This window comes from Phasianus colchicus, unplaced genomic scaffold, assembly GCF_987193195.1.
Source record: "Phasianus colchicus unplaced genomic scaffold, bPhaCol1.hap1.1 HAP1_SCAFFOLD_48, whole genome shotgun sequence".
Classification (NCBI taxonomy): Eukaryota; Metazoa; Chordata; class Aves; order Galliformes; family Phasianidae; genus Phasianus; species Phasianus colchicus.
This window is the reverse complement of record NW_028325226.1, coordinates 653,556-679,806: the sequence shown is the minus strand read 5'-3', so window position 1 is coordinate 679,806 and position 26,251 is coordinate 653,556. Positions and strand designations below refer to the sequence as shown.

At 50.0% G+C, this 26,251-nt stretch overlaps 1 protein-coding gene and 2 pseudogenes across 1 annotated transcript; 2 read left to right on the top strand and 1 right to left on the bottom strand.

Moving 5' to 3' along the window:
- Positions 1-3: 3 nt before the first annotated feature.
- LOC149911977 (coiled-coil domain-containing protein 138-like) lies at positions 4-14,052 on the bottom strand. Its single transcript, XM_090132888.1, has 16 exons — positions 13,321-14,052; positions 12,313-12,465; positions 9,852-9,919; positions 9,304-9,405; positions 8,211-9,069; positions 7,007-7,470; positions 5,871-6,043; positions 5,339-5,398; positions 5,015-5,113; positions 4,239-4,298; positions 3,928-4,026; positions 3,507-3,581; positions 3,317-3,427; positions 2,420-2,560; positions 1,494-1,610; positions 4-586 (listed from the first exon to the last, which is right to left on the bottom strand). The coding sequence occupies exons 7-16, from the start codon at positions 5,997-5,999 to the stop codon at positions 539-541; spliced, it is 939 nt and encodes a 312-aa protein (XP_089989014.1). The 5' UTR covers positions 6,000-6,043; positions 7,007-7,470; positions 8,211-9,069; positions 9,304-9,405; positions 9,852-9,919; positions 12,313-12,465; positions 13,321-14,052; the 3' UTR covers positions 4-538.
- LOC149911976 (uncharacterized) lies at positions 12,532-23,255 on the top strand (annotated as a pseudogene).
- Positions 22,033-26,157, top strand: LOC149911975 (uncharacterized; annotated as a pseudogene).
- Positions 26,158-26,251: the final 94 nt, after the last annotated feature.

Here is a 26,251-nt window from a genome sequence, read left to right as displayed (position 1 = left end):
CAGAGGACGAGCAATGAGAGACTACTACTACACTTTTCCCCCCTTTTCCCATTTAATTCTCCAGTCTCCTGTATACCTATCACTTTCGCATGTGTGATCTGGGTGTGGAATTATGCTGTGAATGGTTTCTCTGAATACATGTTCACTTCATGTTCAGTTGCAAACTGACTGCACTTGCGCCCAATTTTTGATTTGAACAAATTGATTGCACCTCAAGTTCGCTGGGTCACAAACCCATGCAGGAGGGAGCGAGCTCCTCTTGGCCACCAACCACAGCTCTCCCGTATCATCACCCAGACGGGTTTCTCCTTGCTCCATTCCGACAACTGGGGTGGCACTGGCATCATGATCACGTTCCAACGCTGAGTCGGTCGTGACCAGCCCCATGGACCAGCTCCAGCTGCACTGGATGCACCTGGCCAGGTGACTGCAGCCTTTCCCACTCCTACAGCCTCTTCCTGCAAACCTCACAGCTAAACACCAGCACAGCTCCCTGCCGGCCCAGCTGCTAAAAGGACGTGGGGGCTCACATATATCTTCAAAGATCTTCAGCAAGTCCCGACATCATTTCTGCCACTGTTGTGTCCTGTATCAAACAGTGTGCACGTTGAGTGTAAACATGAAAACACATGAAGCTCCCATCTACTCTGTTCCCCTAGGGATTACGTGTGAAATAGCAAATGGTTCGATCGTGTATCACAACAGAACCTGCTTGCGTTACAAAATCAACAGAACGCCATTAGCACAGGGCCTTATCAACACCAACTGCACAAAGAGACCGAGGAGAGAGGGCCCATGATATGCTGATGTTATTTGAGCTGCCTCTGGTTGCAGAGGAAACCCCGGTTCAATCAGTGCTACCTGTGCTGTCCTGTGCAGGTGCCTGAAGTCACAAGCTGCAAGAGCATTCACAGATCTAAACGTGAACGTTAAGAACTCCATTCGGGTAAGGCACAGTAATTCAAATTGTCATCGTAATCTGTGCAGAAATATTATTTCAGAATCAAACTTTCCAGTGTGATCATTTAAAACAGCTTCTCCTTGTCAAGAGAAACAACAGGGAGTTCAGAGGAACATTCAGCAGAGAACAAAGCCAAAGTCCCCATGCTGCTTTGCCGCATTTTGTCATCAATTTCAGTCAATCTAGCACAGAAAGTAAACAAAAATGTATTTCCTTTCCTAACGCCCAAGTCTGCTAAGCACATTTATAAAAATGTATTTCCTGAGATGCTTGGACACTATTGCAACAGCAATCGCCTGTATGTATGTAAAATATGTATGTAAAAATATGTTTTGATACACAGTGCAAAAATCAATAAAATGATCTCAGAAAGTTCAGTTTATGAGAAGTGGGTTTTTTTGCCCAACTTTTCCATTTCTCTGTTACAAATTGATGTTTAGCAAAGACAGCCAGGTTTCTGTCATACATACACCCTGAAAATATCCACTTTCTATGTGTATTAAAAATACCCGAATAACTGCAGAGAATTTACCTTAATATCATTCTCTAGCTGTCTTACACACCAGTATATCAGCCTAATCAGGGGCATGTGTAGTTTAGGATTCACAAACGGCATCCACTGCAGCTGCTCCGCAGCCATAGGCAGCAGCTGTAAAAACACACAAAGGCAAACTTACATGCAGAATGTCAGCTTAGCGTGTGAGCAGGCTACAAGTGACAGCAAGCCTCCAAAAACCAAACCCCAGCAAACCAAACCAAAACCTCATATTACTCCCGGAGTTTGTCAGATTGCACGTGCAAGCACTCACTGGTCACGGCCTGTAGAGGTAAAGAATTCCCTCCTTAGACAGATTTTAAATTACACAGGTTTGCATGCAAAGCAGAGATATGGCGTGTGAGCTCAACTATCAAGGCCAATACCAGTGCTACAAACCCTTCACAGAACAAAGGAAAGCAGTAAAAGCAGAACTCCAGAATACCACATTGATTTCCAAGCCTTGTTATCCCCAGAGAGATGGAAGGAAGGGCTTTCAGTAGAGCATAGCATCATCTGTTATCAGTCATTAACTGAAACTCTGACATCCAATGTAGACATTAAAATATTTTGAACTAGGTGCGAGCATCTCTGTAGGAAAACATGAATTCTGTACAGTGTTACACACAAAATACAAGATAAATCACCAGCTGGCAAAAGCCAGCCACTGGTAATAAAAGGCAAGTTGAGACTGAACACAACTCTTTTCCCTCAAAATGATGGCTCTGTTTTATAAGTGACAACTCAGCCATTCCATCTGACTGCTGGGATTCATACTGACTTAGTAACTGTCGTTCTGCTTTTGTTACTCTATCCGAGGTCTATACAAAACAGGCTGACCTTTTCTACTCTCACAATAAAATCAGTCGATATATACGTGACTCTGAAAACACATGAACCAGAGCAAACTCAAGTCCCTTTACCTCCTGGATGTAGGTTCTTTCGCTAGACTGAGGTTTCTGACCGTCCTTTCTTTCTTGTCTCTGGAGTTTGCTAAGGTGCTCATCTGAGATCCAATCCATAAGAACAGTCAGGAGCCCATAAACTTCAGAGTTCGGTGGTAGCTGTAACACATTCACATCATCAGCTATTTCAGCTTTCAACTTGACGACCTTCTAAACCAAACAGTAGCAGACGGACATGCCTGCCAGAGCACGTTAGTTCTGACAAATTATGCATCATTTAACGGAAAAGGAGACAAAGCTCAGGACAGAAGTTACCGGCAGCCCGTGGAAGACATTATCTCTGAGGAAGCAGTAATCTGGAACAGGCCGTGCCTGCTCTGTTGGGCCTTGTATCTAGGGCTTGAGAAGTCCCCGCTGGCTGCGGGAGAAATACGGGCAGCTCCTTGTTAAAAAGGAGTCTGCAGACAGCTCCCACTTGGTACAGGTGACCACGCCATCACCTGCACGGACTTGTCTTTGTGTCAAGGGCCAGCAGGGAGTTCTCATGTGAACTTGTTTAGTTAGTAGAGATCTTCTCTTGTAAGCAAACTAGACCGCAGCTTGGATGACCACAAAGGAGGAGGATGAGCAGAATCTAATTTTGACAGATGAGAGAGAAGGTGAGAGGAAAACACAGCAAACAAATAAAAAGTAGATACATACACAACATAAAATTCAGAAGACAATTTTAGCAGCAAGCTTTACTCTTTCCATTTACTGCCTGCTTCCCCCAAATAGACTCTATTCTTTCTGTAACCTAATACCTATTAGAATGTAAAAAAGTAGCAGCTACGTTTTCGTATTTCAACAGGTATACAGAGCATGTTCCAATGCCAAAAGGCTTTTGAGTGAATTTTTCACCTTCCCAGTTCTTACCTTATCCCCTTTTGATGCTGCCCTCACTTCTTCCTGCACAAAAGGTGTCGTCTGTTGTGCCACTTCACGGGTATCCTTATACATCTCTGCCATTATAAACTGATGTTTCCACTACAACAAAAAAGAACCATGAATTCTATTTTACTTCTTACCTACGAAGGAAGCATGCACAGATAAGAAAAAACCTTACTTCCAGACAGCTGAAATGAGCTTCTCCTGTCCTTATTTGTTCATTCAAGTACTTCTGAACAATCTCATCATTTAACTGAAAGAATTGAAAAAGACTCAAACATCAGTGAATGGAAAACACTTTTTTTTTTTGTAAACAACACTCTGAAATCCTTTGACAGAGCTCCTGAGCAGCAAAGTGATTTAATAAACAACAGTTCTATTCTTTCTCTTCTTTTCATAAAGAAGAAACATAAAAGAACACACTCAAAAAAATGCCTAAAGAATTCAGAAACAGAGAGGGTGAGAATAATTTTATGCAATCACACCATTCCTGTCTCGGACAAACCAAATCATCAATTTTGAAAACATCCTGTTCAGACAAGTAGCGGCGCTAACTCAAACTTGGAAAGTTACTGATGGTAGGAAATAATTCCTCTTGCCTGTTTTCTCAAGGATTCATTTGCTTCTTTGAGGTCGTCCCGACATTTGGAGATCTCCCTCAGTGACGTTTCTAGTGTTTTCACTCCTGCATCCTTCTGCTGTGGAAATATCACATTTCAAACATGATTAACCAGAGTATTCTAGAAACAACTACAATTTTAGTATTAAAACAATCCAACAAACTTCCATTTCCACATCTCAAGTACTTTAAAGAGAGAAGCATAAAAGCTGGCAAACACATAGTGGCTTCAGATAGCAAACACCAAGCGAAATGGCACGTAAGGCAATAAGCATCCTTAAATTACCGCACCTCTTTTAGTTTATCCAGGCAGGCCTCTCGCTCCCTTAGAACATCTTCTCGTTCTTGGAGCTGGAAAAATCAAGGGAAAAAAGATGAAGTAGCTCCAAAACCTATTCCATTTTCACTTCATCCTGACTTTGCCTGCATATGGGGTTTCGTTTTTATTTATGACTTTACACAACAGCTGACTAGTTGGAAATGTGCTAATGGCCATCTATGCTCAGCTCCCTCTCACACTAACACAAATGACTTTGACTTGTGGCAGCACTGCCTGGCATCCTGAAACACAGGAAGCAACTCCAACTGGCTGTTCATGTAGAAACAAAAGACCTTTAAAAGTCAGCATTTACTTCCAGAACTACTGGTTAATGCAAATACCTGCCAGGAGAAACAGAGTCTGATGCCCTGAACTCTAGATTGCTATTTGGTTTCTTCAGTTAGTGCGAAGAATCCCTGGTAAAGATCCATTTCCCTGTCAGCATTTAGGTCAGCTTCAGCAGTCGAGTGAGTGGAAAGTTTTAACTCTGTGTTAATGTGAACTGCTGCCTCAGCTTGACATTAAGAACAGAGACAGTACTGCTTTCATCAGCAGTCCTGAAAACAACTGAAGCTACTGAGTAACCATGGGAGCAGATGCACCCAAAAAAGGGTCAGAAAGTAATTTCATGCATTCATGCAATTCCTGTCTTGGAAAACCATCAATTTTGCAAACATCCTATTCAGACAATTAACACTGTTTACTCAGACTGATACAGTTACTGATGGTAGGAAATAATTCCTCTTGCCTGTTTTCTCAAGGATTCATTTGCTTCTCTGAGATCGTCCCGACATTTGGAGATCTCCCTCAGTGACGTTTCTAGCGCTTGCACTTCTGCATCCTTCTGCTGTGGAAATATCACATTTCAAACATGATTAACCGGAGTATTCTAGAAACAACTACAAGCTAAGTGGCATTTCAGTATTCAAATAACTTCCAATGAATTTCCATTTCCACGTTTCAAGTACTTTAAAGAGAGAAGCATTAAGGCTGTCAAGCTCATCATGGCTTCAGATAGCAAACACCAAGTGAAATGGCACGTAAGGCAATAAGCATCCTTAAACTACCACACCTCTTTTAGTTTATCCAGGCAGGCTTCTCGCTCCCTTAGAGCTGCTTCTCTTTCCAGGAGCTGGAAAAATCAAGGGAAAAAGTTGAAATGGCTCCCAAAGCTGTTTGATTTTCACTTAATCCCGATTTTGTCCTGTAGATGGGGTTTTGCTTTCATTTATGGTGTTACACTATGGGTGACCAAAGTGACTGCTATTCCCTTGAAGTAGTATCATTCCATAAAATAAACCGTTTCTCTTTAAAATCTCTCCCTGAAATCTATTAATCCTTACCTACACGGTAGGAGGAATTTTACTAGCCAAAGCTGTTTCCAGGTTTGGATACAGCTGTAACTCCTTACTCTCCCTGAGAAACCTAAGATCTGTGCCTCACTTCCAGTGTTAGAAAAGACCTGAGGCACAGTGAAAGGAGTCAGATGGTGTTTCCCCCTGCATGTTTTATTTGTTACAAAGTGAAAATAGTCATGTAGTAGAGGTTTGAGAATAATTCTCTGCATTTAGTGACAAAAACTTTTGTAAAGACTTCATTCTTACTTTCATGTTTTGAATTTTAACTTCTGTCTGAGTGCCTTCAGCACTGCTGCCAGTGCCCCGGGGAGATGCAGAAAGATCCTGCAGAAGTTGTCCTGTATTTTTCTCACCAGGAGTTGGTTGAGGTTCCATAGCAGTAGCACTTTCACTTTCCAATTCAGTCCCGCCTGTGACACCTACCGCAAAGAACAAAAATTTGTGGAAAACAGATGATGAGGTAGCTTAATATGGAGACAATTTTTGGCACCTACATTGTAAATTTTCCTAATGATATCCAGAACATCTTAAAGTAAGGCTAGAACTTTTCAAATAGCACCATTATTTAAGAGTGGCATGGGAACTGCAAATCTGTAAGGCTTGGTTTCCCCGCAAAAAAAAGCAACACAAAAATCAACTTGGACTACTGAATAACTTCAAGCGTTTGAAATTCCAGAAGACAGTAATAAACAGCAACTAAAGAGGACTTGTTTCAAATTACTCATGGGAAATCTGTGCTTTTTACTAACTAATCTCAACCTATTACCAGGGTAGCTGCTACTGAAACTTTCACTGTTCAAGAAGTCATCTTTTAGTTCCATGCTCCTGAGACAACCGGAATACTGCTCAGTCTTTGAAATGTAACAGACACATATATAATATAAATATCATATATATTAATATATTTACAGGGTATATAATAATCCACCTGAACGACGGATAGTAGGCTGACTTTAGGTTGACTTTGCAAATTAGGATTCTTACTGGAACAAGAGTTTTCATCACTTGCTTTATTTTGGACTAGGCATACAGAACAGCTATAGAAAAAGCAGTTTTCAAGTAATTCTGAGTGGTCTTTGGAGCATCTACTTGTTCAAGTTTAAAGGAAAATTGTTGAAGAGATGCTTTTGTATTAGCTTTGCTTGGATTCTGGCAGGCAACACGCTAGGAGGCAGTGGATTCGTTTCTCACCATTCCAGTCCCACTGACCTTCCATTGTAGCAAAGCCAGATCCAAAATTCTCTTGTGCAGTATTACGGCTGGCTTTGAAACTTGCAGCACATTCAGTTAATGGGGGGCCACGTGTTTCCCATGGAGCTGGATTTGGGCTTTGGCACAAAACACAGTTCTTTGCAGTTGCTTTCTCTGGAATAACAACTTACCTGTTAAGGGAGCTTCCTGAAGATTTTGTGCTCGCTGAGAACCATCAGAACCATCTGTTCCACGGCTTTTAGCAGGCCATCGATGAGATGACACACTCACACTGGAGTTATTACATTTAATTTCCTGAATTTCATTCTGTTAAAGACAGTGTTTCAATTAAGAGAACATAAAGGTATTCCATAGGTATTTGAAGAAAACCTAAGGAATGATCCCTACGCTCTTGCTTTTAAACCTCAAGTGTCTTTACCACACAGGAGCACCATTCCAAGCTTGTCTCCAGAGGTATTTTCTTCTCTGCCTCCTGAACACGGAGCACAGCATCTTGCAATTTATTGCATGAGCGGTACAGTGCAACAAGTCTGATGTTAAGTTAGACGTCATCAGGTCTTGCACAGAGTTCAGCTTGAGTCACATAAAAGAGCTCATTCCAGCCATCTTCAACTTTATATTCTTGTAACTTCTCCTATTAAACATGAAGACAACATAATTAATTTTTTTCCTGCATCAGTCTTTTCAACATCCACATTACCTGACAGTTTGCTCACCTCCACTACACAGACTACAGACTTGCTGGAATTACTCCAACATCTTAGAAACGAGATAACAGGGGAAAAAACTTCAGAGTGTGCCTCTTGTAGATGCTAAGTTAAGACTGTCAGGCTGTTTGAGACAGAGACAGCACACCTTGTTACAGAATAGCTGCTCCAAATAGGACAACAGAAAACCAACAGAAGCCTCTAAGAACCTCCGTGTCCCTGCAGCTGTGCTACATAAAACTAAGTGCCAAAGTGACACTGCATAACTGAAAGCATTTACACAGTCGTTGAGAATGACAGCACTTCCTACATTCTGCATTTTTAAACTCAAAAAAACAAAAAGCAGCTTAGTCACAATAGACACATCAAGTACTGCCTATCTAAACTCAACTTCTTGGATATTATTGCTGACACAGTTTCCCCACATTTTTGAACGCGTCAATCTTCAAACGCGTGGGAAAGCCCAGAGCTGCAATTTTCATGCAAGCTAAACCAAAACATCAGACAGCAAAGAAATTAACATGTAATAGATTTAAGATTCCTGATGCTAAACTAATTTAGCCAAGGAAATACGCTGAGAGATGACTAGATGACATGCCAGAAGCACCCAGTCAGATACGGAAAGTTTCTTCAAGGCACAGAGCAGAGATGAGAAGCTGGAATTTACCTTCAATCTGAGAGCAGCAGCATTCCCAGGGAGCAGCCTGGCAGCTTTCTCCACCCAGTATTTTGCTCTTCCATCACTGATGTCTTTATTGCAGAATAGCTCCGCAATCTTCAGCACCAGATCTTTCTGTATATTGGGTTCAGCTCCAGAGAACGCTAGTTTTCCCCATGCACAAGCAAGACAAAAAAGGTTACTGGGACCTTGATCTTGCAATCCGGATAGAACGAAAATGGGAAAAGAAAATAGGAAAGAAAATGATGGCCATTCAACGGACCCAAATATTCCAACTACAACTCTCAGTAAATACTTTCTGAATTCACTCTGAAAAGGCCACCGCTAGATTATAGCACTCAGATAACTGCTGGAATTCAGAAGAGACTGAGGAAGAATGCCAAAACCAGATCCTCTTCCTCTACATCTGCTTACTGCTGTATGTAGGCAGCTGGACTATGACTTCTCGTCTAACTCAATATGGTGACTTATGGAAAAAAAGAAGAAGTACATCATCAAGGGCAAGAGCGCTTCACTCTGTTGGCAACAGGACTTTCCAGCACACCCTCCCCCTGCCCAAAGCCTGAACAAAGGAATTTTGATCGAGACGTTCACATGTATGCACTTGCCTAATCAGCACTTTATTTGCCCTGCACCTCTCTACCTCTGAAACAAAACCACCACCAGCAACAAACAAACAGTGCCACTGAAAAACACCCTCGGTCGAGTCTTCCAGTTGCAACTAGATTACCATCATCCCTGCGAGGCAATTCCACTGCAGGCACAGACCCTTAGTCCAAAGGGCAACAGTAAGACTATCACAGCAGCTACCACAAGGATCAAGTCAGGACACAAAAGAAAAAATCAACTGGAAAAAAAAAAATAATTAAAAACTGATGCCAATTCTACCAAAAAAAGAATCCTTTCTTAAGTACGTCATAGACAGATGTGGCAATAAAAAATGTACATCATACAATTTAATTTGTCCACAAACAACACATTTTCTCTCTGAGCTTAAGGAATGCACAGCACAGATGCATTTTAAAAGTCCATTTACAAAGGAAGAAAGCTGGACGTGACTGGGGGTCACTGGAGCACTTACCTTGTAACACCCAACAGCTTTTTCTGTCTCGTCCTGATTTGTCCAAGAAACCTGTGTGCTCTGGGATCTCTCTCTTGGACACTGAGATAAGTAGATATATATCTACAGAGCAAGAAAACCCAGAAAGATCAATACTCTCAATAATACAAGTCCCCCCACACCGTGTAGCTAAAGCTAAAGGGAATTTAATCTGTCAAATGGAGAGCAGGGCTACATTTCTTTCTAGATACTTGACCTAGACCCTAATGTGAGAAACATTATTTTTACACGTACCAGAGCTACTTATTTGCCAGCAAGTACTGACGTTCATTAAAAAAGCAGCAGCTCACAGAACGAGATGCATCATATGATGAAATAAAAGCCACTTCAACTCCATGAATTCTTTGGTGCCACATAACTAATGCAGTTGCTCTTTTAGAAGGATTTCGGTGGCACCCAATCCTTTCCATCCAGAAATGGCATGATCGTGATCTTGATTTCTCTACTTCAACTAGCTTTTCTATTACACTTTCGAGAACAGATCAACCACGTACATCAACACGTATTACCTTTTAGCAAGTTCATATTCTTTTATTTCAAAATACAGCTTAGCACAGATGAATCCTTTCAATGATTTCTGAATGGAAAAAGAAAACAAACATGACAGGCACATTTCAGACGTACACTTCTTTTAAAGTAACCGAACAGGGAGAGCACTCTTCTTAGCAACGCATAACACTGCTAACAGTTAATTACCATTACTTCTTGTATTCAAGCCTCTGTTTCTGAAAGAGACGGGATTAAGAAAGGAATCTTGTTTCCAATCACGGGCAGAGGCTACCGAAGGAAAACTGAGGCGACTAGCAAAGCAAGCGACCGATCTTTATACTTGGTACATTTCACAAACACTTCTGACCAAAGAAATTAGGAGAATGGGTCCGCTACAGTTGAGCTTTTTGTTATTGCTGCTGTTGCAACGTAACAGTGTTGCAGGAGAAAACAAATCCTACAAACTGAGTGAAGATGTTACCCCAGCTCCTCCTGCTCATGCTTCTGCCATCTTCCCCTCCTGCCGGCTCTGCCATCTGCTTTGCTTTTTGTACTTTCACTTTTGTTTCCTCCTTCTACCCCTCCATAGATACCTTTGGAGACTTACGTTTCACCTTTCACTCACGCAGTGTGTGTTGTGAAGGGGCTGAAAACATCAGAAATAGACTACTGCATCCAAAAAGCAGATTCTACCTGCATGAAGGAGCTAGAGAACTAGTAAGTCACAAGCAAAAACTTCACGTCAGACGTAAACTAAGTAACGTGAAACAAGTCTCTGTAGTCTAGATACGCCTGAATTTCATCTCCAACCCTCTTCCCACCCCCAAATAGGGAGGGGGGGGGGAAGTTATTCACGCAAGTCTCCTGAGCTTCAGTCTGTATTCTGAAGTAAAACAAGGACACTCTGACATACGCCAGAGCATATCATGCTTGATGCGTGACCATGCTTGACATCTCCTTGTAAACAGGGTTAAAAAGAAACTTCATCAGACATGTTGGCAGCCTTGAAAGGCCCTCCCTTCCAAAATCAACACAAGATAACCAGTAACTATTTCCACCACTGACTGTGCTAGACATGAGTTGTAAGCATCACTGCAAGGATGAAACCAAACCGCAGAACTTGACCTCGAGCACAACAAGAAGAGAGGCGATGGTTTTTGTTGAGCCCAACAGGAATCTCAGAACGGTTAAAGAGCATCTCTGAATTTGGCAGCGGTACGCTCCACACTGCATAGTCTAAACAGCACCCAAGTCAGCTCAACAAAGCCACAGGAGAACTTTGTTGCTGTTGGAAAAGCTCAACATGAAGATGCACGCTGCCTCGCACTAAGACCCTGCTGCAGAACGGCAGCCCGCGTGCATTCACGCTCTGCAACACACTGCCGAATCTGCTGCCTCTGCAATAAAACCCACTCACAGCAGCAGGGCAGCACCTTTGGGGATTAAATAGCTCCCACTAACTGCACTGGTTGGCTCTCTACGATCTGTGCACCGTTTCCAGATCGCAGGGAATCATCTGGCTGCCAGGGACAGCAGCAAAACTCTACTGGCCCAGCTCTCCCTCTCTTTTTCCTGACCTTCCACAGCGCTGCCACACAGACAGGAATATCAACCACGCAGCATGTGAAAGAAAACCAGAAGTTAGGAACACCTGTCCCCTATTTGGGCTCTTCAGTTCCACAAAACCGGAGGGATCCGTACGGACTCACAGCGCTGGGCTCCTCGTAAATCTGCCGAGGGCTCACCGGTTTCAAGAGCGCACAGCCCTGGCAAACCATCTTCCCAGCAAGTCAGCTCCGTGCCCTCCCACACAGCCGCTTCCCTCAGCTTCCACTCCCCCTGCCATCCGGCCTCCCACGCACCGGGCCAGGCCACGGCCACCCCTCAGGCCCGGCACCCGCGGGAGGAGCGAGGGGGCGGGATGGGCAGGGAGCAGCCCCCATCGTGACCCGGGGGAGGCTGCAGGAGCTCCACTGGCGGTCCCGGCCAGGCCCACAGCACTCACCTCTCTCGGAGAAGAGGCGGCGGACCGCACAAAGGCAACGTACCGCTCCACCTCGGGCTTCGTGCGCCGTGCCATGGCACCGAACCCGGCCCTCCGGCCAGCACTTGTCGTCGGTAGAGCGCTGGCCTCGCCAAGAGGAAGCGGCGGGAAGCCAGCAGTCGTGCGTCGTGCACGTTCCTGCTCAGCACTCGGCCAAACACCTCTGCCGAGTGCTCCGTGGGTTCTGAGCACTGCGCCGCGTGACCTCACAGTCAGGTGGGGAGCCTTGCTCACAAGGGAACTCGGCTGCAATGTCTGTCACCCGACTAAGCCTGTTGCCGGGGGTCTGGGCGCTCAGTCTTGCCAAAGAGGCCCGTGCTACACCAAAACAGATGGCACAGCTCTTTCTGCTCCTCCTTGAACCCCGGACAGGGTTTTCAGGGTGAAAACCAGAACGAGAAAGAGGAAACCGGACGTTCCACCTGACTGCTGCCTACCCCAGATTATTCAAGGGCATCAAGGCTGGACGTGCTTGCAGTGGCTCTGCAGACCTCACCTCCGGGGTGGACACATCGCCGTATGAGTTCCCAACTGCTGGGACGGGTTCTCCAGATCCTTCCTGCAACCGGGGCTCCCCAGCAACTGTGAATCTGGATGATGATAAAGGAGCAGGGCAACTGGTGATGCATCTTTCTTAATCACTATCACTGCGCTACATGTCGTTATATTATGACGCGGTAACGATTAGACCCACTGCACTGCTTATTTCCTTTCCTGCTAAGCTTATCTTTTCACTACAGGGCACTGCTTTCTTTTCGTATTGCTTTGAAATAGGCAATAAAATAAGCTTATGCTTTCCTTGGTGTCTACGTCCTTCCTGTTGACCCAGTCAGTAGTCAAAAAAAAGGTAAAAAATAAAACGCAAGTGAAGGTAAGGTCGGGCAAGGGAAGTTAAGGAAACGGGGAAGGGGAGGGAAGAGGGACAGGGAGGGAACAGAGTGAAGGGGAGTGAGGGGAAAAAATAATAAAAATCTCTCTGGAGGAAGACCAACATCTTAAAAGCATGCCCAGAGGGATGCAAGGGAATTTGCAAATGAGATCAAAGTTCTCGAGTCCTTACCCTGGAGTTCTCTAAGGCTCCTATCCACCAATAAAAGTCATCAACACGAAATATCTCCACAAACAAACAAACAACAAAGAAACAAACAAACAAAAAACCCATATCATGTATTTTGGGGTGGTGCCATTCAGAACGGCAGTTTGGGATTTTCCATATTGACTATTTACAAAAAAGGTAAGGTGAACTACATTGGAGTATCTCCCTTACATTTCAGACACTCAATGAGAAAGTCTGCACAACATGAGAAAGAAAAGGGAAAGGGAAAAGGAAAGGGAAAGGGAAGGGGAAAAGGAAAGGGAAAGGGAAAGGGAAAGGGAAAGGGAAAGGGAAAGGGAAAGGGAAAGGGAAAGGGAAAGGGAAACGGAAAGGGAAAGGGAAAAAAAACCTTGCTCTTAGTGCCTAGAGAGGATGTTCCACCATACATCTGCAGACTTTCTGGACAGCAGGTTTTATCTTGAAATGACTAATTTCCCTCTGCTGAACAGAAATGTCAGTTTGTTTCAGAAGTTCTTCAGTTCTACAGAGTTCCCGGAAATCACTGATTGTAGCCCTCCTTTTACTTTGGGCATTTTACCTCAACCTTTATAGACGTCACAGAGACCAAAGCACGGCTGAACAGATTTCACGGTTGGGCTGTGGTTGGATTTGATGATCTTGAAGCTCTTTCCAACCTGAGCAATTCTACGGTTCTGTGATCCCATATCCATTCCAAGTCCATCCCATATCCAGAGCCCATCCCATCCATATCCCATTTCCCAATATCCCATCCCATATCCATCCCATATCCATATCCCCACATCCCAATCCCAAATCTCACATTCCAATCCCACATTCAACATCCTACCCCACGTGCCAATCCCACATCCTATATCCCACATCCCAATTCCAAATCTCATTCCCAGTCCCTCCTCCCAAGCCCATCACCCACCTGTCCATCTCAATCCCTCATCCCAGTCGCAATCCCTCGTCCCCAATCCCAATTCCGATCCCAATCCCACCCCCGATGGCAATAGAGAGCACCCCGAGCCCCCACCAACAGCCGATCCGCCCCGCGCCCGGCCTCTCATTGGTCAGCGGCAGTTCCGGCCCGCCTCTGATCTCTGTCTGATTGGTCGGCGGCAGCGCCGCCGGCTCCGATTGGCTGAGGCACAGAGCGCGGGAGCGGCCGTTGCTTCCGGCTCGGAGCCGACCGCCTTTCCTCTCAGACACCGACGGCCCCGCAGCCGCATCCGCATCCGCATCCGCAGCGCGCCGGAGCTCTCTGGGCAGCACCGAGACGGAACCGCGGCACGACGGGAGCGGTGCTGAGGAAAGCGGCGCCGGAGGTGTGCGGGAGAACGGCTCCGGGCCGGGGAGAGGAGAGGAACCGCGCGCGGCCCCAGCCGCCCCGCCCTTCCCTCTGCCGTGGGATGCGGGGATTTGGGACGGCTGAAGGACTCGGGGCCCCAACCGCATCAGCGCTGCTGCCCGCATCCGGCAGCACCACCCTAATGCCTCCGAGCCCTCCAGCGCTGCTCCCGGTGCCCCCCGGGGCTGAGGTGGGCTGTGGGTACGGGGGTGGTGGGGGAGATACGGGGGGATGTGGGAGTTTAGGGGCTGTGGGGGCTGCAGAGGGGCTGTGGGGTAATATGGGGTATGGGAGGGGGGTATAGGGTAATGTGGGGTGTAGGGGGATGTGGGGAGATATCGGGGGATGTGGGGTGTAGGTAGCTGTGAGGGGAATGTTGGGGAATATGGGGTTGGGGGGGCTATTGGGTGCTCTAGGGGGCTTTAGGGGGGCTGGAGAGGGATATAGGGCTGCGTGGGTTATAGGAGGGTATGGGGCTATAGGGCTCTGGGGGGCCTTCGGGGGTGGATATAGGGGTATGTGGGGCTATAGGGTGCTTTATTGTGGCTACAGGGGAAATTTGGGGCTATAGAAAGCTGTGGGGACTATAGAAGAGGTATAGGGGATATACGGGAGAAGAGGGGACTATGCGGGGGATATAAGGGGATATGGGGCTATAAGGCACTGGGGGGCTTTAGGGAGGGTTTTGGGGCTCTAGGGGGATATAGGGTGCTATGAGGCTATAGGGAGCTGGGGGGACATGGGACTGTAGAGGGCTATTTGGGGAGCTACACAGTTCTGCGGGGAGATCATAAGGGGCTCTGGATGGGCTATAAAAGTGTTATAGGGGGATATGGGAGTATAGGGGGCTTTATTGTGGCTATAGGGAGATATGGGGCTATAGGAAAATGGGGGGACTATAGATGGATTATAAGGGGATATGGGGGGATATAGAAGACTGGGGGACTCTGGAGGGAGGATATAGTTCCGATGTTGGGGGGCTATATGGAGCTATTGGGGAAGTTATACAGTTCTGTGGGGAGCCTATAAGGGGTAGTGGGAAGGCTGTAGGAGAGTTCTAGTGGGATATGGGACTATAAGGGGCAGTGGATGGGCTTTAGGAGGACTATAGGGTGATATGTCGCTCTAGGGGGTGCATGGGGGATATGGTTCTATAAGGGGCTGTGTGGGGCCATAGGGTGATAGGGGGCTATAGGGTGGGCTATAAGGGTTGTGGGGCTAGAAGGCTCCCCCCTCCCTTTAAAGGGTTAATGGAACTATAGGGGGTTGTGGTGGGCTGTGGGAGGGTCTGTAGGATAATAGTGGGCTGGGGAGGGTCTATAGCGAGGGTTGTTATACAATAAGGGGTTGTGGGGGGGACGTAGAGGGGCTGAGAGGGGCAATGGGGGAATATAGGGAGATGTGGGCCTATAGGGGGTGAATGGAAGACGTGGTTCCAGAAGTGACTGTGTGGGACCCTAGGGTGATGGAGGGCTATAGGGTGGGCTATAAGGGGATGTTGGGCTAGAAGGCTCCCCTGCCCCCCCTCTCCCTCCCTTCCCCTTGGCTTTAACCTATCCATAACAGGGTGGCTGAAATGCCAGTCATGAAACTTAAATCAGAATTGGAGTTGTATTGGAATAGAGTAGGATTGTTTTGTGGTCTTAAATCTGAAACGTGTTTTCTCCTTGGGCTTCAGGTACAGATATTGTTTAATAATGACTTTGAAGAAGGTTTCGCTATCCAGTCTCCTGATCAAGAAGGTTTTTGGAGGACTTAATTATGAGTAGAGTTGCTGCTGAACGTCCACTTCCAACAAGCAAGCAGTGAGGTGCATCTCAGCCTTTGCTCACTGCAAGGTACCAGCCATTCAGTCTGTGCTTTGCGGTGATTTTCCATCAGCACTTCTGCTTGTATGTGCGCTATGTTGGGGGTACAGGGGGATATGGGACAGAGGGAGCTGTGGTGGGGATATAGGGGACTGTGAGAGGCTATGGAGGGGCTATAGAGCTGATCTTGGGCTGTGTGGGGCCATAAGGTGATAGGGTGGGCTATAAGGGGATGTTGGGCTAGAAGGCTCCCCTGCCCCCCCTCTCCCTCCCTTCCCCTTGGCTTTAACCTATCCATAACAGGGTGGCTGAAATGCCAGTCATGAAACTTAAATCAGAATTGGAGTTGTATTGGAATAGAGTAGGATTGTTTTGTGGCCTTAAATCTGAAACATGTTTTCTCCTTGGGCTTCAGGTACGGAAATTGTTTAATAATGACTTTGGAGAAGGTTTCACTATCCAGTCTCCTGATCAGGAAGAAAGAAGAAGGTTTTTGGAGGACTTAATCACAAGAGGAGCTGCTGTTGATCCTCCACTTCCAAGAAGCAAGCAGGTGAGGACATTGTGCATCTCAGCCTTTGCTCACTGCAGGGTACCAGCCACTCCATCTGTGCTTTGCGGTGATTTTCCACCAGCACTTGTGCTTGTATGTGAGCACCAGGCATCCACTAACGCTGTCTGATAGCTTTAGGCTGGGCAGACACGGGAAGCACTGCCTGCAGCAGCAGCAGCTGAGCTCCGTGTGCCAGAGGAAGGAATGCGGCGTCTGGAGGAGCAGGAGGAGGAGACCCCGCGTGACTCTGCGTGTTCTGCAGGGCCGTTCCTCACAGACTGCCACTGACAGACGTTTGGGGCACTGCAGAGCCTGTTGGTGCGGACGAGGTAAAGCAGTGTTGATCTGTAATGCCATTTGATCTGCGTGCATGCAGGATTTCCCTGTGTTTGTATGTCTCAGTGTCTGTGGCCCTGGTTTTGTTCAAAGATGTCAGACCTCTGTGTTCCCCCTCCAGCTGGTTCTGAAGAGCCCTTCCATTTTTGAGAAGGCTGCGGATTTAGTTCAGCATCTCCTGATGTGTCACACAGATTCAGGGCTTTCAAGAAGTCGCTTCTTTGAAGTGTTTAAGATGGTGAATTCTGCCAGACAGAGTGCTTGTCTAATCAAACCTTTTAACCCCAAGGTTTGTTCTGCAGGTCCCGATGATGGCACAGGCATTAAACAGCCTGGAGCTCGTCGCTGGGGAGAGGCTGCGCATTGTGTTTTGAAGGGAGAGATAGAGGAAGGGTTTGAACAGTGTTGTGCAGGAATGGAAAGCTGGTAAGAGAAGAGGTGTGCGTTCAGAGAGCGAGGGCTGTATGGCTCATCTCTGTGTTCCAGCAGGAAATGCAAGGCAGAACTCTCTGCTCTCTGTTCTTTCTTGCAAGGTTGCTGCCCCTCAAAGTGCACTGTGGATGGGCAGCGCGATGACAGCTCAAGGATGGCAGCAGAAGATGCAGCACAGCCCTCTCCAGCAGCAAGGTGCACTGATTTGTCTAGCTAATTCTTGAAGTAGAGGGTGTGTTTAGCTTCCAAAGTCAGTGGCTTGATAGCCTTAGGATGGCTTTGGGGCTCTTCCTCTGTAACTCACGTCCTAAGGCAGTGAAGGTGTTCCCTTGGTCTGTACAAGTGGTTCCTGTACAAAGCCATGGTTGTCTGCCTGTAACAGATAGTGAAGGTGATGGTTTTGTGACTGCAATTATGGAGTCAGCATTTTAATGGCAGTTGCACCCCACTAACATGCAGCTTTTTCTGACACAGGCAGGAGACGGGCAGCAGGACTGCAGCTCCTCTGGCAGCTTTGCAGCTACGTCAGGAAGCAGAAGACGTGGATTTAACAGAAGAACTCAGTTACTGGGACGTTCCCCTGTTCTTCCCCTACCTGTCCCCTTGCCTCAGCCCGGATTCCTCTTGCATTCTCGTAGGTGTCCCTTCCATCCCCCAGGCTGCTCCTTGCTTCCCCCAAGCTAATCCTTTACCTTCCCATAACAGACCACCCGCAATTTCCTCAGAGCCCCAATAGCTCCCTCAGTATTTCCCCAGCAAGACCCCGTAGGCACCCCACAACCCCCCCGAGAGCCCAGAGCCCCTTACTGACCTCCTCAGACCTGGTACTCCTCCCTCATTGCTGGCCAAAAACCTCACAAACCTCCATAGTCCCCAGCAGCACCCCATATCGCCCGCTGAACTACCACTGAACCCCCTTATTTCCTCCCTCAGACCTCCCTTAACACCTCCAGGGCTCTTTACCGAACTCACAGAAAACCACACTCCCTGACAGCACCCCTGACACCAATACCAGGCCCCTCCTCTCCCCCTGCACCTGCAGGCTCTGTTGTCATATCCATCCCATGGGCGTATATCCCCCACACCCCGCCACAGAGCCCCATAACTCCTCCAGGAGCTCCTCAGACCTGGTGCACCTCCCCCACAGCCAGCCTGGGACCTCACAGAGCCCCATAGTCCCCAGCAGCACCCCTTATCCCTGCTCTGGGCTCCCCTAGATCCCCCCTATTTCCTCCTTCTGACCTCCCTAACCCCCTTGGGTCATCCCTTGGATCTCGCAGACCCCCACAGTCTTTGGCAGGACCTCCGTCACAAGTCCAGGACCCCAGTAGCCCACCTGGGGTCGCTCCTCACCCCCTTTTCCTTTCAGGTCCCATACAACCGTACGGTGCTGGGGCTGGGGTGACTGCTGCGGAGCTGAAGCAGGTGTAGGGCACAGATGTGGGTGAAAGTGATGTGGGGGGCACTGGGGATATGGAGGCACAGGAACATGGGAGGACATGAGGGGATGTGGGGATATGGGCCACAGGCTGCAGGAGCGGAATGCTGCGCAGGAGAAGGTAACGCGTGAGGTAAAGGTGGGACTTGTGGCTGTGGGGACGTGGGGTGGCATGGGGACGTAGGGGGGCTGGGGGCACGTGGGGAGGGGTTTGGGGTGAGAATGGGGGATGAGGGGCGGTGTTGGAGTGCATTTCTTGATTTCTTCCTGAGAGGGGGTTGGGGTTCCCTGTGGCCCAAAGGTGGAGCCCTGATCCATAACCCCCCATAACCCCTTATCACTTGGCGTGACCCCAAGGCTCCACATGACCTATAACCCTGTGAGCACCATAACCGCAGATGAGGCTGTGGACAGTGATGGGTCTGTTCTTGGGTTGTTCAGGGGGTACTATAGGGTGGCTCTGGGGCCGCTGTGGATCAGCTGCCTGTAACGTCCCCTGACCCTCACCTTGCCCACGTCTTGCTGGGCAAGATGGGGTTCAAAAGGGCAGTGGGGGGCTCTGGGAGAGGTTTCATGATTGGAGCAGATTCACCGCCAGCTCCGTGTGGGGCTACGTCAGCCCCACTGAGCTGTGGGTGTGTCCCATAGCTGCCCCGTAGCAGCCCCAGAGCCATCCTAGAGCACCCCAGAACAGCCCCATCGCTGCCCACAGCCCGTGGCCAGCAGCAGTTCCACCACCAGCTGTGTGTTGGGTAAAGGCAGCTCCTTGGTGTGGCTCTGCCCCATAGCTGCCCCAAAGTGCCCCTTTGGGGTCCTCCCATAGGTGTTCTTTAGCCGTCCCACAACTTTGCAGGGCTTCCCCACATCCCAGCAGATCCCCCCGGTGCCTGCGGGGTGTGCGAGAAACGCTCTCATCACTGCCGTTCCGTCAGGCACAGCTCTCGGTGCAGCAGCAAAGCTCGTCCGTTATTGCTATGGCATTACTGCACTCTCCCTCCTCGTGGTGAGGGACAAAAGGCGCAGCTGCTGCGTGAGTTCCTTCTGCTCCTGCAGCTCTCCTCCCGTGGCAGTCCCTGCTTGCCTGTTCCCTCTTGGCTGGGGACTGCAGGTTCACAGTCTACGCCACGCATCTGCTCTGCTGTTTTTCCAGATGAGGTCTACGGCCAACCTGTTCCTTTTGGGTTATTGTGTGCTTTTCTATGCAGACAGGCAGGCAGGATTTCTTACAGCTGTTGCATTTGCTGTGTCTCAGGCTCCGTCCTGCACCTGTGCCTTATCTCGTGTGCAGTCTTCACCTGACCCTGGTCAGAATGTCCTGGCCCTGCTGTGCTCTGCTCAGCATCTGTCTGCTGAGCAACAGCACTCTGTCACTCTGATCCTACCTTGTGCTATCCCTGCAGACATTAGAATACTTTCTCTGCCACTCTTGAAACCGTAAGAGGTCAGATGATTTCCAGCAGCACACAGCTGCCACACACAGCCATGCTGACCACGGCAGGCTGCAGCTTCTTCTTGCAGAGTCCCGTAGCAGCGGGTGACCGCTACGGAAAAGGGGAATTCCACCGCTGATGTTCTCCATCCTTCTTCTGCACCACCATGCAATCCTTCCTCCCCGTGCTGCGCTGCTGTCAAGAGTTCTTTGTCCATTTCTCGGGGTCGTTGCAGCAACTGTTCCAAATTTCTTTACCACTGTCCCTACTGCTCCAACTGACCCAATCTGGGACGCCTTTTTGTAAGGAATTCTGTGTTCATTCTGCAGCTGACTTGGACTTCTTCTCCCATGTCCCCATTCAGGAGTTGATCTGCTTCAGTCCATCCCAGCTCCATTCCTGGTTCAAGCATCCCTCCTTGCCATCAGCCTGGCTCCAGTCCCTTCCCCAGTCGCAGTGGGATCGGTTTGTTCTGTTCCCGTCCACTTAGAGAAACAGAAGCTTCCTGCCCACCAAACCTTGCAACAGGCATTTCCCTACAGAAGCATTCACGTCCTTCTTCTGGCCCCTTCGGCCAGTTCCCAGCTCTCCAAACCGAGATGTAGGGCTGCAGCCCAGCCCATGTCTTCTTTGGGGCAGCTCTGGGGCAGCGCCACCCCGAGGCGGAGGTGCCTTTTCCCCACACACAGCTGGTTCTATGGCCACATGGGGTGAGGACACGGGGTAGTGGGTCACGTGGGGGTCCTGCAGGGTCACAGAGTTGTGGGGTGACGTTGGGTCAGATGGGGTTCCGGCTCACAGTGATGGGGCCAGATGGGATGGTAGGGTTAGATGGGGTGTCATGGAGTTACGGGTCACATGGAGTTAGATGGTGGGGGTGAGGTGGGGGCAGGGATCCCAGAGTTCTGGGGCCACATGGCAGCGGGTCGCAGCGTGATGGGGGCAGGCAGGGTCAGGGAGTCACAGGGTGGTGTGGGGCTATGGTTCACACAGGGCCGTGGGTCAGGTGCAGCCATGGGGTCACGCACGTACAGGGTTATGTAGTCATTTTGGGTTATGGCTCGTGTGGGGTAATGGCTCATGGCCCCACCTTTGGGCCACAGGGACCCCCAGTCCCCTCTCAGGAAGAAGTAAATCCACTCCAACACTGCCCCACAACCCCCTTTTTACCTCAAACCACTCCTCACATCCCCACCTTCCTTCTGTGTCCCCCTATCCCAGTGTCCCACCTGCAGCGCACATCCTGCCTTCTCCTGGACAGCACTGTGCTCCTGCAGGCTCTGTTGTCATATCCATCCCATGGGCGTATATCCCCCACACCCCGCCACAGAGCCCCATAACTCCTCCAGGAGCTCCTCAGACCTGGTGCACCTCTCCCACAGCCAGCCTGGGACCTCACAGAGCCCCATAGTCCCCAGCAGCACCCCTTATCCCTGCTCTGGGCTCCCCTAGATCCCCCCTATTTCCTCCTTCTGACCTCCCTAACCCCCTTGGGTCATCCCTTGGATCTCGCAGACCCCCACAGTCTTTGGCAGGACCTCCGTCACAAGTCCAGGACCCCAGTAGCCCACCTGGGGTCGCTCCTCACCCCCTTTTCCTTCCAGATCCCATACAACCGTACGGTGCTGGGGCTGGGGTGACTGCTGCGGAGCTGAAGCAGGTGTAGGGCACAGATGTGGGTGAAAGTGATGTGGGGGGCATTGGGGATATGGAGGCACAGGAACATGGGAGGACATGAGGGGATGTGGGGATATGGGCCACAGGCTGCAGGAGCGGAATGCTGCGCAGGGGAAGGTAACGCGTGAGGTAAAGGTGGGACTTGTGGCTGTGGGGACGTGGGGTGGCATGGGGACGTAGGGGGGCTGGGGGCACGTGGGGAGGGGTTTGGGGTGAGAATGGGGGATGAGGGGCGGTGTTGGAGTGCATTTCTTGATTTCTTCCTGAGAGGGGGTTGGGGTTCCCTGTGGCCCAAAGGTGGAGCCCTGATCCATAACCCCCCATAACCCCTTATCACTTGGCGTGACCCCAAGGCTCCACATGACCTATAACCCTGTGAGCACCATAACCGCAGATGAGGCTGTGGACAGTGATGGGTCTGTTCTTGGGTTGTTCAGGGGGTACTATAGGGTGGCTCTGGGGCCGCTGTGGATCAGCTGCCTGTAACGTCCCCTGACCCTCACCTTGCCCACGTCTTGCTGGGCAAGATGGGGTTCAAAAGGGCAGTGGGGGGCTCTGGGAGAGGTTTCATGATTGGAGCAGATTCACCGCCAGCTCCGTGTGGGGCTACGTCAGCCCCACTGAGCTGTGGGTGTGTCCCATAGCTGCCCCGTAGCTGCCCCAGAGCCATCCTAGAGCACCCCAGAACAGCCCCATCGCTGCCCACAGCCCGTGGCCAGCAGCAGTTCCACCACCAGCTGTGTGTTGGGTAAAGGCAGCTCCTTGGTGTGGCTCTGCCCCATAGCTGCCCCAAAGTGCCCCTTTGGGGTCCTCCCATAGGTGTTCTTTAGCCGTCCCACAACTTTGCAGGGCTTCCCCACATCCCAGCAGATCCCCCCGGTGCTTGCGGGGTGTGCGAGAAACGCTCTCATCACTGCCGTTCCGTCAGGCACAGCTCTCGGTGCAGCAGCAAAGCTCGTCCGTTATTGCTATGGCATTACTGCACTCTCCCTCCTCGTGGTGAGGGACAAAAGGCGCAGCTGCTGCGTGAGTTCCTTCTGCTCCTGCAGCTCTCCTCCCGTGGCAGTCCCTGCTTGCCTGTTCCCTCTTGGCTGGGGACTGCAGGTTCACAGTCTACGCCACGCATCTGCTCTGCTGTTTTTCCAGATGAGGTCTACGGCCAACCTGTTCCTTTTGGGTTATTGTGTGCTTTTCTATGCAGACAGGCAGGCAGGATTTCTTACAGCTGTTGCATTTGCTGTGTCTCAGGCTCCGTCCTGCACCTGTGCCTTATCTCGTGTGCAGTCTTCACCTGACCCTGGTCAGAATGTCCTGGCCCTGCTGTGCTCTGCTCAGCATCTGTCTGCTGAGCAACAGCACTCTGTCACTCTGATCCTACCTTGTGCTATCCCTGCAGACATTAGAATACTTTCTCTGCCACTCTTGAAACCGTAAGAGGTCAGATGATTTCCAGCAGCACACAGCTGCCACACACAGCCATGCTGACCACGGCAGGCTGCAGCTTCTTCTTGCAGAGTCCCGTAGCAGCGGGTGACCGCTACGGAAAAGGGGAATTCCACCGCTGATGTTCTCCATCCTTCTTCTGCACCACCATGCAATCCTTCCTCCCCGTGCTGCGCTGCTGTCAAGAGTTCTTTGTCCATTTCTCGGGGTCGTTGCAGCAACTGTTCCAAATTTCTTTACCACTGTCCCTACTGCTCCAACTGACCCAATCTGGGACGCCTTTTTGTAAGGAATTCTGTGTTCATTCTGCAGCTGACTTGGACTTCTTCTCCCATGTCCCCATTCAGGAGTTGATCTGCTTCAGTCCATCCCAGCTCCATTCCTGGTTCAAGCATCCCTCCTTGCCATCAGCCTGGCTCCAGTCCCTTCCCCAGTCGCAGTGGGATCGGTTTGTTCTGTTCCCGTCCACTTAGAGAAACAGAAGCTTCCTGCCCACCAAACCTTGCAACAGGCATTTCCCTACAGAAGCATTCACGTCCTTCTTCTGGCCCCTTCGGCCAGTTCCCAGCTCTCCAAACCGAGATGTAGGGCTGCAGCCCAGCCCATGTCTTCTTTGGGGCAGCTCTGGGGCAGCGCCACCCCGAGGCGGAGGTGCCTTTTCCCCACACACAGCTGGTTCTATGGCCACATGGGGTGAGGACACGGGGTAGTGGGTCACGTGGGGGTCCTGCAGGGTCACAGAGTTGTGGGGTGACGTTGGGTCAGATGGGGTTCCGGCTCACAGTGATGGGGCCAGATGGGATGGTAGGGTTAGATGGGGTGTCATGGAGTTACGGGTCACATGGAGTTAGATGGTGGGGGTGAGGTGGGGGCAGGGATCCCAGAGTTCTGGGGCCACATGGCAGCGGGTCGCAGCGTGATGGGGGCAGGCAGGGTCAGGGAGTCACAGGGTGGTGTGGGGCTATGGTTCACACAGGGCCGTGGGTCAGGTGCAGCCATGGGGTCACGCACGTACAGGGTTATGTAGTCATTTTGGGTTATGGCTCGTGTGGGGTAATGGCTCATGGCCCCACCTTTGGGCCACAGGGACCCCCAGTCCCCTCTCAGGAAGAAGTAAATCCACTCCAACACTGCCCCACAACCCCCTTTTTACCTCAAACCACTCCTCACATCCCCACCTTCCTTCTGTGTCCCCCTATCCCAGTGTCCCACCTGCAGCGCACATCCTGCCTTCTCCTGGACAGCACTGTGCTCCTGCAGGCTCTGTTGTCATATCCATCCCATGGGCGTATATCCCCCACACCCCGCCACAGAGCCCCATAACTCCTCCAGGAGCTCCTCAGACCTGGTGCACCTCCCCCACAGCCAGCCTGGGACCTCACAGAGCCCCATAGTCCCCAGCAGCACCCCTTATCCCTGCTCTGGGCTCCCCTAGATCCCCCCTATTTCCTCCTTCTGACCTCCCTAACCCCCTTGGGTCATCCCTTGGATCTCGCAGACCCCCACAGTCCCTGGCAGGACCTCCGTCACAAGTCCAGGACCCCAATAGCCCACCTGGTGCTGCTGAACCCAGTGTCCTCAGTGAGCTGTGCCACAGTGCAGCACCCTGAGCCCTTCTGCATTGCTGCGGAACGGGACACACGCAGATCCCAGGGCAGTGGACACTGCTCTGCATGTCACTGCCTGGCCCAGGAACTCCTCCCCTGTGCTGTCTGTGAAAGTCTTTTCTTTGCTCCTGGCATAACTTCCATCTCCAGAGCACATGAGGAGTGTCCCTCAGACTGTGGCTCCTGGTTAACCCCGCTGCGTCCAAACGAGGAATCCTGTAGCAACCCACATCTCAAGATGAGGCTACAGCTGTGCCCCAGTGCCCTCATTAAAGAGAGGAGATTGAATTAGCATAACAGGACATCTTTCCTTCTGACATTTCCCACCGTCTGCATGTTGGCTGTGCCATGCAATCGGCATTTGGTCATAGAGCTGTGAGTGCAGGTATGTGTGCATACGGGGTGTGCAGAGATGGTGTTGAACATCAGAGTGTGCACAGCACGTGTCTGTGTGCAAGGCTGGAGCTGCGCTCGTGTCTTCATGCATGTGGGTGTGCAATGGGGTGGGTTTGCACATGTGTGTACATGAACGTGGGTGTGTGCATCAAGGTCTTTGCACGTGGCTGTGTGGTTCTGCTCACATTTGCACGCACATGGATGGAGCGTGCACACAGGGCTGTGTAAGGATGTGCTTGCAGGTGTGTGAATGCACGGGGAAGTCTTTGCACGTCGGTGTGTGGTTCTGCACACATATGCGCACACAGAGCAAGGGAGCAGTGGAGGTTCCTTGGAACAGGAGATTCCTGGGAGAGGCGGAACTCACATGAGAGTGCTGGAGAGCACAGAGCTTGGAAGCACAGCTCCACAGCACTGCGCTCTGCACAACAGCCTGCAGGATGGCATGGAGCACTGATAGAACCAGGACAGAATCACAGAATCACACAGAATGACCCAGGTTGAAATGGATCTCAAGGATCATCTCTGTCACCTTCCCACCACAGGCAGGGCCTCCACCTCCACATTTAATACCAGCTCAGGCTGCCCAGGGCCCCATCCAGCCTGGCCTTGAACAGCTGCAGGGATGGACAGGGCATCCACAGCCTCTCTGGGCAGCTGTTCCAGCACCTCACCACTCTCACAGCAAACAACTTCCCCCTGACATCCAACCTCAATCTTCCCTGCCTCAACTTCAAACCATTTCCCCTTGTGCTGCTGTTATCTACCCTTTCAAAGATCTGTCTCCCCTCCTGTTTCTAGGCTCCCTTTAGGTCCTGAAAGGCTGCAATGAATTCATCCCGCAGCCT

Coding starts and splice junctions, on each gene's coding strand:
- LOC149911977 (XM_090132888.1), bottom strand. CDS start 5,999: ATGGAACCTCAACCAACTCCTGGTGAGAAAAATACAGGACAACTTCTG. Junction 5,399..5,870: donor TTAAAATTCAAAACATGAAA/GTAAGAATGAAG, acceptor TGATTTTTCCAG/CTCCTGGAAAGAGAAGCAGC. Junction 587..1,493: donor AGCTAGAGAATGATATTAAG/GTAAATTCTCTG, acceptor TGTTTGATACAG/GACACAACAGTGGCAGAAAT.